At 39.8% G+C, this 13834-nt stretch overlaps 1 protein-coding gene across 1 annotated transcript; it reads right to left on the bottom strand.

Annotated features, from left to right (window-relative positions):
• Positions 1-957: 957 nt before the first annotated feature.
• On the bottom strand, positions 958-13335 carry adora2aa (adenosine A2a receptor a). Its single transcript, XM_080434179.1, has 3 exons — positions 13078-13335; positions 7568-8356; positions 958-4194 (listed from the first exon to the last, which is right to left on the bottom strand). The coding sequence occupies exons 2-3, from the start codon at positions 7903-7905 to the stop codon at positions 3141-3143; spliced, it is 1392 nt and encodes a 463-aa protein (XP_080290305.1). The 5' UTR covers positions 7906-8356; positions 13078-13335; the 3' UTR covers positions 958-3140.
• Between the last annotated feature and the right edge of the window lie 499 nt (positions 13336-13834).

Below are 13834 nucleotides of genomic sequence, written 5' to 3'. Positions count from 1 at the left end.
TGAGAACATAATTTTACAATATTATTTATTACACTATAATAAAAATTTTAATGATGGTAAAACATAATAATAATAAAACATATTTTATAAAAACAATACACATACAATTATATTATACAATGTTTTTTTCAGTAAATGATTTTCCAAATTGAATGTGAAATTCATGTTCATGCTGCTGAAATGATACTGGGGTAAAATAATCAGGATTTTGCTACCTTGATATTATCACAGATTCAGAAACTGGGAGATATCTCTAGTGACTTAAGTGAGTTTAAAAAGCACTACAGACCCCTGGGATGAAGACTATCAAAAAGGAGTTTGCGGTTATTCGCCCTGTGCCCTGTAACCTGAACTCATGGGGGAATTACAGATAAAAGCTGGGAAAATAAAAGAGTTCCAAAGATGGGTTGACTGCTTAACTCACCATTCCCCAGAGTGAGCAACCCAGTGTCCTAGATCAGCCCCCGATTCCTTTTAGTATTTATTTTACTTTTGTTTATCCCTTATTTAACCAGCCAGGGTAAAATCTTGACCCTGGCGGCTAAAAAAGCCATCACAAGATGGCTGAAAATAGATCCTCCTTGAGATCAAAACAGATCCTCCTAGAGAGGTACATTGGTTGGATATTATTGAAAAATTACATATAATCTGAGGACTAAAGCAGAGTTATATGAAAAACGTTGGGAAAAATGGTATTTGTATAAGAGTAAATAGTGTCTACCCCCTTTTTATTTTATTGTATTGTATCTTTTTCTTTTTGTCACGTCCATTTTGAATGTATGTTGTGTTTTTGATGTATCTGTTGTCTGAAAAAAAAATTAAAAAAGTAAACTTTTTATTCAGATTTTCATGTATTTTTAAAGTGGGGCCTGGTTAAGAAGGCAGCATACATATTGTTTCACGTATAAAAACTATTGAACACAAATAAAAATAAGATTTAAAAAAATGCATCGACATTTATAATACCATAATAACCATTTAAAACATGAGCACTCCTTGACAAGAAGGCGTGACATTTAAAATGCTTACAATTCTCAATTACAATGAGGGAATCTAACTTCAAATCCTTTTTGTTGTAGATTCCATGACAATGGTGCAGAATAGCTGAAAATTTCCCGTCTTACAGTGGGACCATGATATGAGATAATTTAGCGATCTCGGACTATGATGTCCACTTTGTTGAATTTCAGTAATGTGCTTATGTAAGTTGGTAGCTGTCCCAGGATAGCTTCGTATACAAACAAATACAGTACCAATGTGACTGTCTTCTTAGGGTCAGAGATGATAATTCATACAATACACAATGGTGTGTGAGTGTGACTCCCTCTCTCACCTCTGAATCCTCACCCTGGTTGGTGGAGCACCAGTGCAAGCCCTGAATCTATTCCTACTGCTATTAGATGAAGTCTACCAACAGTGTACAGTAATTGTAGTTTATAACTAGAAAGGTGCGCTCTGCGGAGTGCAGATCTCTGCCAGCCAGGACCGGTACATGCATAGACTTCTGCCGCTTTCGGCGTAAGATAATTATACGTGCACACATCATAGATAACTATATGTGTGTGTGCGTTGTGTTGGTCATGGTGTGTGTGTCTGTATGTCTGAGGCATTGTAAAAGTGCTGTTGAAAACAAAAATGCGGAGCTTGTAACTCTAAACTAAAGTCAGTGATGTCACCCCCTGCATAAATGGACCTGAATGTATGTGTAGCTGATATAAGCACTAATATCAAATGTATTCCGGAGCGATGTGGTACATTCACAAAAATACAAAAACAGTTGTCGGATTGTGATTGTGTCTTCCTTGGTCTACTGGCAGCGAGCTCAAACAGTTTGGGGCTGATTGGTCCAGCGGAGCGCGAGATTAGCGCAAGACTCACGCACACACAAACACACACACTCACAGACAGGGATGAAAACATAAATAATCTCTTGCTCCCCCTTCGGCTGGCGGAGATAATAAATGCATCATAGCAACCCACACAAATACAATTAGTATTGAACATGATTTATTACTAATCATCTGTGTTGCATTCTACATGCCAAAACACATAATAGCTGCATTGTGTTGAGCATTATTCACTGAGGACAAAATGTGAAATAACACCAATATTGCTATAAAGGTGACTGAACCGTAATATTATGCATAAGTGAACTGTGATCAAATCATTTTTGCCCTTCTTTTATTATAACTATCCTCAATGTTTATTATGCTGGTATGAATTTAAACAGGCACACAGTCAAAGGCTCATACAGTAAAACAATCCCACTGATGACAAACATAAACGGTCATTGCATATCAGCTTTAAATAATCAATTTCAAATAGACTTTGCATTTAAAAAAAGTGAAACATCATATACAAATTTACTTTTGATTCACAAACACCCTGTGTTGAAAAGTACAGAGGTTTTCTGTACTGCTCTAGTGCTTGGTTCAAAATAACGTAGTTTCAAGAAGTTATGACAGGACATACTCAGATTTTAATCTTTAGCATGGAAGACAAGCCAGTTTTACATGAGCCTTTTACATTAATTTCATTCATTCATTTATTTCAGTATTTCTTTTTTTTTTCATTAACCCTTGAATCTTTTTTCAGAGGAATTGATTTATTGATTTTATTTGAGTGATTTTAGGGTTGATAGCCCTTATGCAACAACCATACACACATACTTTATTCAAATTATTAAGGCATTTAAAGCACAATAAAGCCATAATTACTTATTTCCATTGCAGTACTCGTACCAGGCAATGGTCAGCAATCACAGAATACATTCAAAGAACACTGATATGCAAATAAGCAGCCACTCCTTGACTGATGACTTTTGAAACCGTTAGCAGTGGCTGTTGCTTTAATAATTGGATGGCAATTGATTCCATTCTATAGCTGCCGAGGACAAAAAGGTGGGGTTTTTTTTCACAGGGGACAAAATCAATTGCACTGGCTCTAATGGCATAATCCATGAGTATCAATAACAAGAAAAAAATAATTTATTTTAAGTACTTGGGAGTAGAATTCTTCATTATTCAGTGGATAAGACCCCACTTCCACTTCCGGAGTGTTGAGAACAATAACCTCCATTGACGTTTCACTCCCATGGCAAAGTGCTTACAAAAGTCAGCGCGCGGTGTGTCCCATACGCATCAGGAGACCTTGGTTAGCTCACTGCTACACATGTTTTTGCTCTGCTTGTGGAACAGTGATGTGATACTGACAGAGTAAAGGTTCTGTCTCTCCTTTACTCCAACAACCTCTGTTCCCGGGCAGGCCTGCCGCTGCTGATCCCCGTATTGTGGGTGTTCGCTTGTGGTATCTGGTGTCTGTCCGAGGACATGCAGTGGACACGGGCCCACCCTGTGGCTGTGTGGGATAATAACAGACAGCGTTGGGTGGGATACTGCCACTAGACCACCTCCTAGTGGAGTGGGAGGAATGTGACCATGACAAGCGAGGGAGTTTTCACAGCTACTGCTGCTGCTGCTGGGCTCCGTAAAGATGTCACAACTAAGCCCGTTGGCCTTGAGTCTGATGGAGTCTGTGATGCTGTTATGCACAGAGGTACGCCTGCTGCCGCCACTGCTGCTGTTAAATACATCCTGACGCCCCGGCATGTGGCGGTGGATGATCTTGCGGAAGGTGTGGCGGAACTCGCGAATGCGGTAGGCATAGATGAAGGGGTTTATCACCGAGTTGCCGTGCGAGAGAATGATGGCTATGTAAATGATCCAGAGGGGCGGGCGTGTGCATTCGGGACAGAACAGGGTGAAGCAGTTGATGATGTGCAAAGGTAGCCAGCAGACGACAAACAGGCCGACAATGATAGCCAGAGACTTGGCGGCCTGGATCTCCTTCTGCACCGTGGAGCGAGACTTTCCATGAAAAGCTTTCAGCTCGATCAGCCTCAGCTGGTGGCGCGCGGCCATGAAGATGCACAGATATATACCCAGCATCAGCACCAGTGGAATCAGCACACATGCAAAGAAGTTGAAATAGACCATGTATTCCATGTCCACTACCGCTTCGAACAGGCACTTTGACAGGCCAGTTGGACACGGTAGAGTCTGGTTGACACTCGGAGGAGAGTCGGTGTCAGGCATGTGCCAGCCCATCATGGGGGTTAGGCCAATGATGATAGACAGAACCCAGCAGATGGTGATGATGCCTTTTGCCCTCTGGCCTGTCACCAGGCTGTTGTACCTGAAGGAAGGGATTATATACGGCTTGTTATTCTTTAATGTCTTCACGTTTTAGACCCCCCACATTCACTCATACACACACACACACACACACACACACACACACACACACACACACACACACACACACTGGAGAGATGGCGACCATGGTGAACGTATCTGTATGAAGAACAGTAGTTGCATACTCATGGCCATGTAAAGATGCAAGTAGGCGTGCAATCAAACTAATCAATTTAATTGATTATAAAAAATTATCGATAATTTAATACAATTATTTATTAGTAATCAATCCCTATTTTTGACATCATATGAAAGGTTTTCAAAACCTTTAATAAAATAGTTAAAATTGTTGATCATCAAGCTCACAAGAGCTTCTAAGTCAGCAATTTAAACTATTGTTGCACGACAAAGTATAAAACAGGGTTTAAGTGGTTTATCAATTTGTTGATTATAAATATAAAAAAACGTGCTTCTCAATTATTCGATTAATGAAAGAAATTATCAATAGAATAATCGCTAAGAAAATAAACAATAGTTGCAGCCCTAAATGCAAGAACATTTTATTAGATAAGGTTTTCTTGCATCGTGGCTAAATTGCATCGTGTGTGACTGCCTTCCTGCAGGTACCCACAGGGGACCACAAAATTCTTGATATAGAGCATCGCAGTTCCCGCCCCTTCCGGGTTCCACTGCAAAATACTCAATGCATTTTTCCCATTGACATTTCCGAAAATATTGATATCAATTCATTTAAGCCTAGAATCAAGCCATCCAGGGTCCTGGTGAATCATGACCATAAAACGTTTGATTCTGTGAAAAAACTTTTTTGAAAACGGCAAAACAAAGGGTATTTATTAAATATAGTATATCATATAATTAAATATAAAATAAAATAAATCACAGAAAAAAAGGTTTTATGGCCATGATTCACCAGGACCCTGGATGGCTTGATTCTAGGCTTAAAGGAGAATTTTGGACTAAAGTTTTCTTACCTTTTCTATGACGTTATGATATCTTAGGATGAATGGTACAGTAGAAAAATTTCATAACTCCACCCCTGAGCTGCCACAGCTTAAAAGGTGCGCGGATAGGCCTTAGGTTAGATCACATATTTTAAAAGCTTTTTTTTTTTTAGATCTGACGTTCATAGTGACAGAACACTGTCCCAAAAAAAAACAAACAAAAAAAAAACAGAATTCTTGCTAGACGAGATTGAAATCTCGAGATTTCAATCTCGTCTAGCGAGACTTCTGTTTTTTTTTTGTTTTTTTTTTTGGTTGCATAAATATTTTTGGAAATGTCAATGGGAAAAATGCATCGAGTATTTTGAGGTGGAACCAGGAAGTGGGCGGGAACTGCGATGCTCTATAGGCTAATTATAGACAATACAATTGAAGAAATGAAAAAAGTGGAAAGCCTTTTCATCCCAGTACTAAGGAGAAACAAACACACCACCATGTCTCTTCAGAAGTAGGGGTCTATTTTGAGGAATATGTTGCACAGTGTGGGAGAGCAGCTGAGATGTTTGGCCAGTTTCTATCACATTCTTCAGATGTTAAAGTGCAAAGGTTAATGCTACAACAACAAGCCCCCACCTCAGGGATGCAGACAGACACACATGCACACAGGCAAGCCCATGAAACCCCTTAATGTGATCAAAGGGAGAAACTGTGTGAAAATAATACATTTAGGCCGGGGTCAGTCAAAATGGAGGTGCTGATCTCTCTTTTTTATCATTATTATTTTTCTGCATTTTATGGCATTTATATAGAATATAGAGACAGGAAACACAGGGCAAAGAGAGGGGAGACATGCAAGGAGTTGTACTTGAACTCAGATCCTCACAACTCACAAGGAACATAATGGTCAGTGCCCTAACTGGCTGAGCCACCAGGCATCCCAGGAGGTGCTGGACTGTAGATAAATACAGTGTGTGACCAATATCAATATCCATTAATCTAAAGTAAATACCCATGCATCACTAGTTATGCATTTGTAGACAGGCCATCCTTTGAAACGTAAAGCAGACTGACAAGCGTGAACCAATATCAACATATTGTCAGACAAGCTTTATTACATATGCCAGGGCTAACACAGTTCCGTCTACTGTAAGTCGAGGGTTGCAGGCTGTATAAGCCATTAGAGTCCATTTTAAGTCCATTTTATTGCTCCTTGGAGACAATGTCCTCATGGGATACACTATATTTGGAAGCACTCATGATCCCAAGACATTGTGATCCAAATACTATATGCTCACTAATAAAAATAAATGAAGCAGAATGATATCTTTATTTTGTCACTCACTAGGGCCAATTTCAAGACCTGCCCGACCAAACACAGCTCTTTACCTGCTTTTTTTATACAGCTATTGAAATCAAATGAATCATCTACGAGGCACTTAGATTATTCTTGCAAAAAGATTGTAAGAATGAGAGAAAACTATGAGGATTCTTCAAGTAACATAGGTAGCCTAACTCCGTTGACAGAATTATGACTTGAATGAAAATTTGTAGAGTGAGGATAGTTGGATGTCTGTTGCAAGTAGGAGTTGTGACTTTACAAATTTCAACATTTTTACTTTAATTATGACACCCCCACAAGGCCGATTGGGGTCATATTTGTTGTACAAGACAAGACAGGTAATGCATATAACTTCCATTCATTGGTAAAAATGTAATGTCTACCATTTACCATCTCACATAAATGTGCAAAAACGTGACGGAAACATTTAAATTAAAAACTACAGGTGAGGATTTGGGTAGCCTACAATTTCTTTTTGAAAGACACTTAAAGGTAGGGTAAGTGATATTTTTTGGTTAAAACAAAAAGTATTTTGTTAAAAGGTTAAAGCACTATATTCTGATAGTAATCATTGCTGTAGAGTGTTTGTTCAGTAACATGAGTCTCCCCATCTCTCCAGCTCTTTAATAAACAGAAAATACATTTTCCGGTAGGTGTCAAAATCTCAGCCAATCAGGAGAAAGTACCCATTTTTAAGCTTCATTTTGATAGTGTTCCAGTTCCAATTTTGCCTGCTCATTTCTTAGTGTCATCACTTCCAATTTCACTTGTTTAATCTGTATCCTGATTGAGTTCTCTATCCTGATTGGATAAAATTGGAAATAAAACTGAAACTGAAACGAAAATGCATTTTCTGTTTTATAAAGAGCTGGAGAGACAAGGAGACTCATTTTACTGAACAAACACTCTATAGCAATGAGTACTATCAGAATATAGAGCTATTATCACTTATTTTAACCGAAGAAAATCACTTACCCTACCTTTAAGAAATACACAGGCATATAGTGAAATAAGTGACTAATCATGTTCCACACAGCCAGTAGGCCCTACTATTTGCACTCTGGGCCACTGACCTGAGGGGTTTCTTGATGGCGATGTAGCGGTCTATGGCTATAGCCAGCAGGCTGAAGATAGAGCTCTGGGTGAGCACCAGCACAAAACAGGCGATGAACAGGCAGCCGTAGAAGTTGGAGCAGAACCCGATGCTGATCATAATAGAAAAGGGGATGGCCAGGACGCCTACAGCGATGTCAGCCACCGCCAGAGACACCACAAAGAAGTTGGTGATGCTCTGCAGGTTGCTGTTGAGCCAGACGGCCCAGCAGACCAGCACATTGCCCAGCACAGAGAACACGGCAATCAGCACCTCCAGGACGATGTAGAGCACGGTGGCGGCGGGCTCTTCAAACATGGTGATGCGAGAGGCGAGGTCGCTGGTGGCGGCGGGGGAGAGGGAGGAAGCCTCTCCTCAACGATCATATCTGCAGCCTGGCAGCTCTGACCTCACCTCAGCCTCCTGGCCCCGGTACCTCGAGGAACATCCGCGGCAATCACAGGTCCAAATCTCGAAGTTATAACTGCTTAAGGCTCCCTGAACAGTTATAACACAGCTGGTAATCCTTCTGTGAAGCTCGACTGCTCAGTGGTTTGTTGAACTCAGCATGAAGCTCCCCGAAGCACCGGTCCTCAACATGACCGCCTCCATTCTATTATCGTAAGGCTTGTCAGCTGTCTTTCTCTTCACAGGTCCTTCCCCTCGATGCGTTGTGATGGAAGGACTTTTTCCCACGAACTTCTGGAGGGACTGACTGAGTCTGAGATGACTGCCAGGGAACTCGCCACATCACATGAACGTCATTTTGCTGGAGAGATAAAGTGACAGACAAGTGGGGGGAAAAAGAGGAAATTCAATTTTTTGAAAACAGGAAGTGAAATTGCATTTCAAAATACACTCAGCATCACATAAGGCCATAAAGTAAGTCAGGGTGTTGGCTCTTGTCAGCACAGATCAGTACAACAGCATTTTCTATGTCAATGGTTGTTTTACCATACAGTAAAACAATGGCACTATTGTAGTCCTACACAGCAAAATCCAGAATGTGAATATAACTCTGAATGTGTGTGTGTGTGTGTGTGTGTGTGTGTGTGTGTGTGTGTGTGTGTGTGTGTGTGTGTGTGTGTGTGTGTGTGTGTGTGTGTGTGTGTGTGTGTGTGTGTGTGTGTGTGTGTGTGTGTGTGTGTGTGTGTGTGTGTGTGTGTGTGTGTGGCAAGGTAGCTCAGACTGAAACCCAAAAGCTTAATATCTCCCCTGGCCAAGGGGGGGGGGGGGGAAATCCCTCATGACCTAGCGGTAGATGTTTGGTTTTCCGCGCAGGAGACCCGGGGTTGTCATGTCAGAAGTAGGGGTCCCTGTGTCATGTATGACCAGTTTGTTGGTCCATTGACCATTTTGGCATTTCACATGATAACAACATAACTTGTGCATTTTTACCATGGTGAGTCAGACCCCTGACCCTAACAGTGTTGGGACATGATCTACCCATTATGCTAGAGGAAATGGAACCTCTGACCCTCGTAATACTGATGTCATCCTCTATGCGTTGAGTAACATATAGGAACACACACAGACTACATCAGTGTCAAATAACATATCTAGCAGCAGAGCTCCCAGTGGTATGGTGCTGCTATCTCTATAGTGCACCCGAGAGAATCTGGAACGCAGCCCGATCAGCCCGTGAGAATTCTGAATACAGTATGTTATCTGATAAGAGAAGGAGATCACAGTGAAACAACCACAGTGCAGGCAACTCTTACTGGGAAGAGAGCTTAGTTTATCAGAGAGAATAATACCTGGGCACTTCAGGAGAGACTACCCAAATAAAATACTGGAGCACTCGACTGGTCTGCAAATATTTATTATTTTGCAGGGGTGACTAGAGCTGAGTTTATATTTGTTTGTTTTTGACTGGATATAAGCCTACAGTACTCTAAGTTTAATAGATATTATTGTGACAAAATCTATTGGGGATGTGAGAGCCTTCGCAGACAGAGATCTCTTGTTTTTTGCGAGGGAGAGTTCCCACAGGAGGAATGTTTTCTGAGTTTATGGGTACATTTAAGAGATAACAGCTGCACTGGATGTTGAACAAAGAAATCTTTGACTTCTTGAGTCTGCTTGTTCTTTATTTATTTACTTACTTATTTATTTGACCAGAATTTAAGAAAAACATATATATAAATGTCAAAACAATAATGGGATTGAAGGGATTCATAAAATATTGAATAAAATGGATTCAGGTGCGAAATATTTTGTCTTGGGATAATAAAGGAAATATTCCTTCAAACTTCTCATTATACGGTATGTAACCCTATTACAATAACAAGCATTTATGTGTTACTGTTATTACAGCCATTAGCAAGCCTCAAAGATACTCAAAGTAATATCATATACATTATGATATTTTCATAGATTAAACTACGGCATAGGACGAAAATCTTTACGGAGTACACTGCTAAACTCAATCGACTTTCAGTTGAGCAAATGAGCCTTCTTCAAAATAACAAAAATGCTAAATATTTAGTTATAGACGTTTTTTTTTTAATCCAGCATATAAATAAAGAATTAAGAATGAGTGCTCTTTAATTAGAAAGTGAACTCTACTTTCAGTTTATGTTATGAACTTTAACCCAACCACATACTGTAATAGCTTAAAGAAAAACAGAAAACTGGGGGAAGAGAGCTCAACGTAAACACACTCCACATACATACACTGTACTTCATGAGTGAGTTTGTCCCACTGACACTTGTTTGTCAGTGTCAGTGGGACAGGGGCCTGGACATGAGAATGTGTTAACATATTGAGGCAGGGGAGAATGCGTTGGAGAAGCAATGTCCAATAAAGGAGTGTCCAAATCATTCTTTTTATGTTAACTCGGTCAGAGTGTAGTCACATCTGTAATTAAAGTGTTCTATATGATGACAGCTTTAAAGCTCTGCTGCCCTACGCAATCTTATGTATAGATTTATGTGTAGGGCATCTGAGTCAGTAAATGACATCATTGCTGTCATAATTAACCCTTTACGTAGTTCTGTCAGGTTCTCCTCCAGACTGTGGAACCATTGGCGCACTTGTCCGTACGTTAGAAACTGAACATGGTGGAAGTCTTTTTATTGTATTTCTTTTTCTGTTATTTTTCTGTTTTGTTTTTATTGTGATATGGATCTCCCTTGGGTCTGAAATAAAGCTTGAAATGAATTGAGACCAAGAGCAGATCCCATCGCCTAGGGTCAGACAATCTTTTTTAATTTGTTTTTATTGTTTCATTAAAATATATTCTATCTATGGGTCAGATTCTACTATTTATGTATTTATTCTTTCATTAAATGTTTATCTATCCATCCATCTATCCATCCAATCCTGCTTCCCTGTGCTTCCTATGGTGCTTCCCTGTCTTATGGTGTTTCCTATGGTGCTTCCCTGTCTTATGGTGTTTCCTATGGTGCTTCCCTGTCTTATATGGTGCTTCCTATGGTGCTTCCCTGTCTTATATGGTGCTTCCAATGGTGCATCCCTGTCATCTATGGTGCTTCCTATTAGTGGTAGACCGATCAATCAGCCGGCCGATTAATCAGCGGCAATATATATAAATATTTTTTATACACAGGCTCACAACTTATAGATGTGTTAGTTTGTGGGAGAAAACAACCAACCAGGGTAGTTCTGCTTGTTGTTTTGTTAGTTTGTGGCAGAAAACTACCATCCAGGGCAGTTCTGCTTGTTGTTTTTAGTTATGTGTGTTACTGTTTCACATTATTAGCCTACTGTTGTATTTTATTAGATGCCAAAAAAAAAGACAATCGTTTTTTTATCGGCCATCGGCCTTCCCTATTCTCTATCGGCCACTGAAAAAACATAATCGGTCGATCACTAGTTTGGGGAGCCCCCAAGAGCACTAAACCTAACCATGATACCTACCGTGAAACTGACAACTTGAAAAAGACTGCAAAGTTTGCTGCTTATATTTTTAGATACTGTAGTTTAGGCTTTTCTGCCTTTATAGTACAGTTTAGAATGACAGGAAACAGAAAGAGAGACGGGGAGTGACACGCACACGCAGAAAAGGCCATACTGACATGATACTGACCATGATACCGACATGATACTGACATGATACTGATAATGACACTATGGTCAGTATAATGTCACATCCCTGTGACAGGGCCTGTCACAGTCCTGTCACAGGGGTGTCAGGCCTGACATCCATATACAATTCTACTTAATTGTAACAGGCTTTTTTTCTCTCCCTGGGAAGTAGGCCAATAACTGCATAATAATCACATACTAAGAGTCCAGGTTTAATGTTAAATCTGATATTTAAAAAATGTAATAAATCTGTGATATGTTTTCTAAATTATGTAAGCAAAATAACTAAAGCTTCCATTTTAATTTGGTGTGGGGGCGGTGTAAGGGACCTGGTTATTCGATAGGAGGCACCGGTCCAAAAAGGTTGAGAAACACTGGCATCAGCCTTGAAGCAAGGTTGAATAAGTTGTTTTCTCTTGTCATAGAAAAACAGCTAAAATGATAAATTATGGGACATTGTTGGAGATGATTGTTTCACTGTGGTTGATTTGACTTCACGATAGACTACTCAACAGTGGACCCTGGTGGTTCAGACTTGAAGTTACAAACCACGGATGTGTGCTAGTCATACAGTCTATGGCGCTAGTGCAAGTGCAACAACTAATGTAGACCAGTGGTTCTCAAGAGGCCGTGACCCCCCAAAATAATCATATTTGAACTGGGGACCCCCCACCCTGACAAGCACTTGGAATGTAGGAGTTGAGGCATTACATTTTGTTTGACTCGGTTCCACAGAAAAAATATTGCAAAAATAGCAGATCTACGAGCTTGTAGATAGCTATTTTCAAAATATTGGCTTCTTATATCATTTGACAATTTAGCGAATGTTTTTCTTTTTTTTGGTATTAAAAAGGTCTCTTTACTGTCATCTGGGGACCCCCCCCCCCAGGTTGAGAACCACTGATCTCTAGACAATAGCAAAGCAGTTGTTAGGGGCGAAAATAGAAAACATCTGTCTGTGCCCCTCACAAGAATTTGTATTTGATCTTGGTTCCACGGTTGGAATTAGCACCTCATTACAAAAATAGACCCTATTACCATAAGTTGGTTTCAGGTTCGATATGCATTGGACACTTTCAAAAATGCACTGTCCTGAGTGACTCAACAGGTATATTATGCAATTATGCTTGAACCCACAATAAGCTGCTTAACCTGCTTTACTTTTCCAACTAATGTTCATTGTTCAACTTCCCTCTATAATAGTTCTGTATAAATAAAAGTTCCAAAAGTAAAAACCTCTTATTTATTTTGTGCAGACAGTGAGCAGTGGTTAATAGGCTGCCTACATCAATCATAAGCCACCACATTTTTATTGAATCATTTATTAATCCAATACAATGACATTAAGTTGTTTTAACCGAGAACAGCGTCATTTTACGTAAATTCAGAATAATTTATGAAGAGGTATTATTATTATATGACGACGTTCAGAAACGTACCTTATTGTGTGAGTCATCAGAGGAAAGTTAAAATAAAATAAGTTCTGACATAAGTTTCGTTGTAGAAATAATTTGAAGAGCGGAAACGTCTGAAGCATCACTGTCCTATCGGACGAAAATTGTCACGCAGATGAAATGACACTTATTGCGTATGTAAAGTATTGTTTCGTTTCCTCCTTCCCCCTATTAAACTACACGTGGACGTCGTGGTGTGACATCATCTGAGCTACTATAGGAAAAGTAGGTCGATCCATTTGCTCAATAAATATGCCTCCAGACAGACCAGCTCTGAGAAAAAGAAGCCTTTCTTTCTTTCTCGTTATCTCACTCATTCATTCATTTCCTGATGGTAAAATATAGGTTTTTTATCATGCTCAGCTCTTGAACAATTTCCTCAGACTGGATGTCAGCATGTGTAGAAACCAGGCGGATGTGAGGCGGATACGGGCAGTTCATGCTCAAACGTTTTAGTAGCCTAATTGAAACATTAATACACAATGACTCCAAGTTCAAACAATGATTAGCCTATATTAGATACACAAGAAGGTCTGGAGAGCTAGTCAGTAGGCTAGATAGTATTTCAGCTGAGAAATGAATGTTTCACTGCTTCCTTAATTCTAACAACCTGAAGCTTTAAACAACTAAAATATAAACAAAACAGAAAATTGCACTCCTCAGAGCGCAGATCCCCGCCAGGCCGGGTTGCCTATACCTTGGACTGTGTTGCGACCATACACCGTAAACATAGGTATATAGG

The sequence above is a fragment of the Gymnoscopelus braueri genome, assembly GCF_963280865.1.
Source record: "Gymnoscopelus braueri genome assembly, chromosome: 7".
Taxonomy (NCBI): Eukaryota; Metazoa; Chordata; class Actinopteri; order Myctophiformes; family Myctophidae; genus Gymnoscopelus; species Gymnoscopelus braueri.
Note: the sequence above shows the minus strand (reverse complement) of the source record. Positions and strands in the feature narration are given on the sequence as shown.

What these genes read in the sequence shown, in the direction of transcription:
- adora2aa (XM_080434179.1), bottom strand. Translation starts at nt 7,905, where the DNA reads ATGTTTGAAGAGCCCGCCGCCACCGTGCTCTACATCGTCCTGGAGGTG. An exon ending in GCCATCAAGAAACCCCTCAG is followed by an intron (nt 4,195 to 7,567) that starts GTCAGTGGCCCA and finishes CCCTTCCTTCAG; the next exon opens with GTACAACAGCCTGGTGACAG.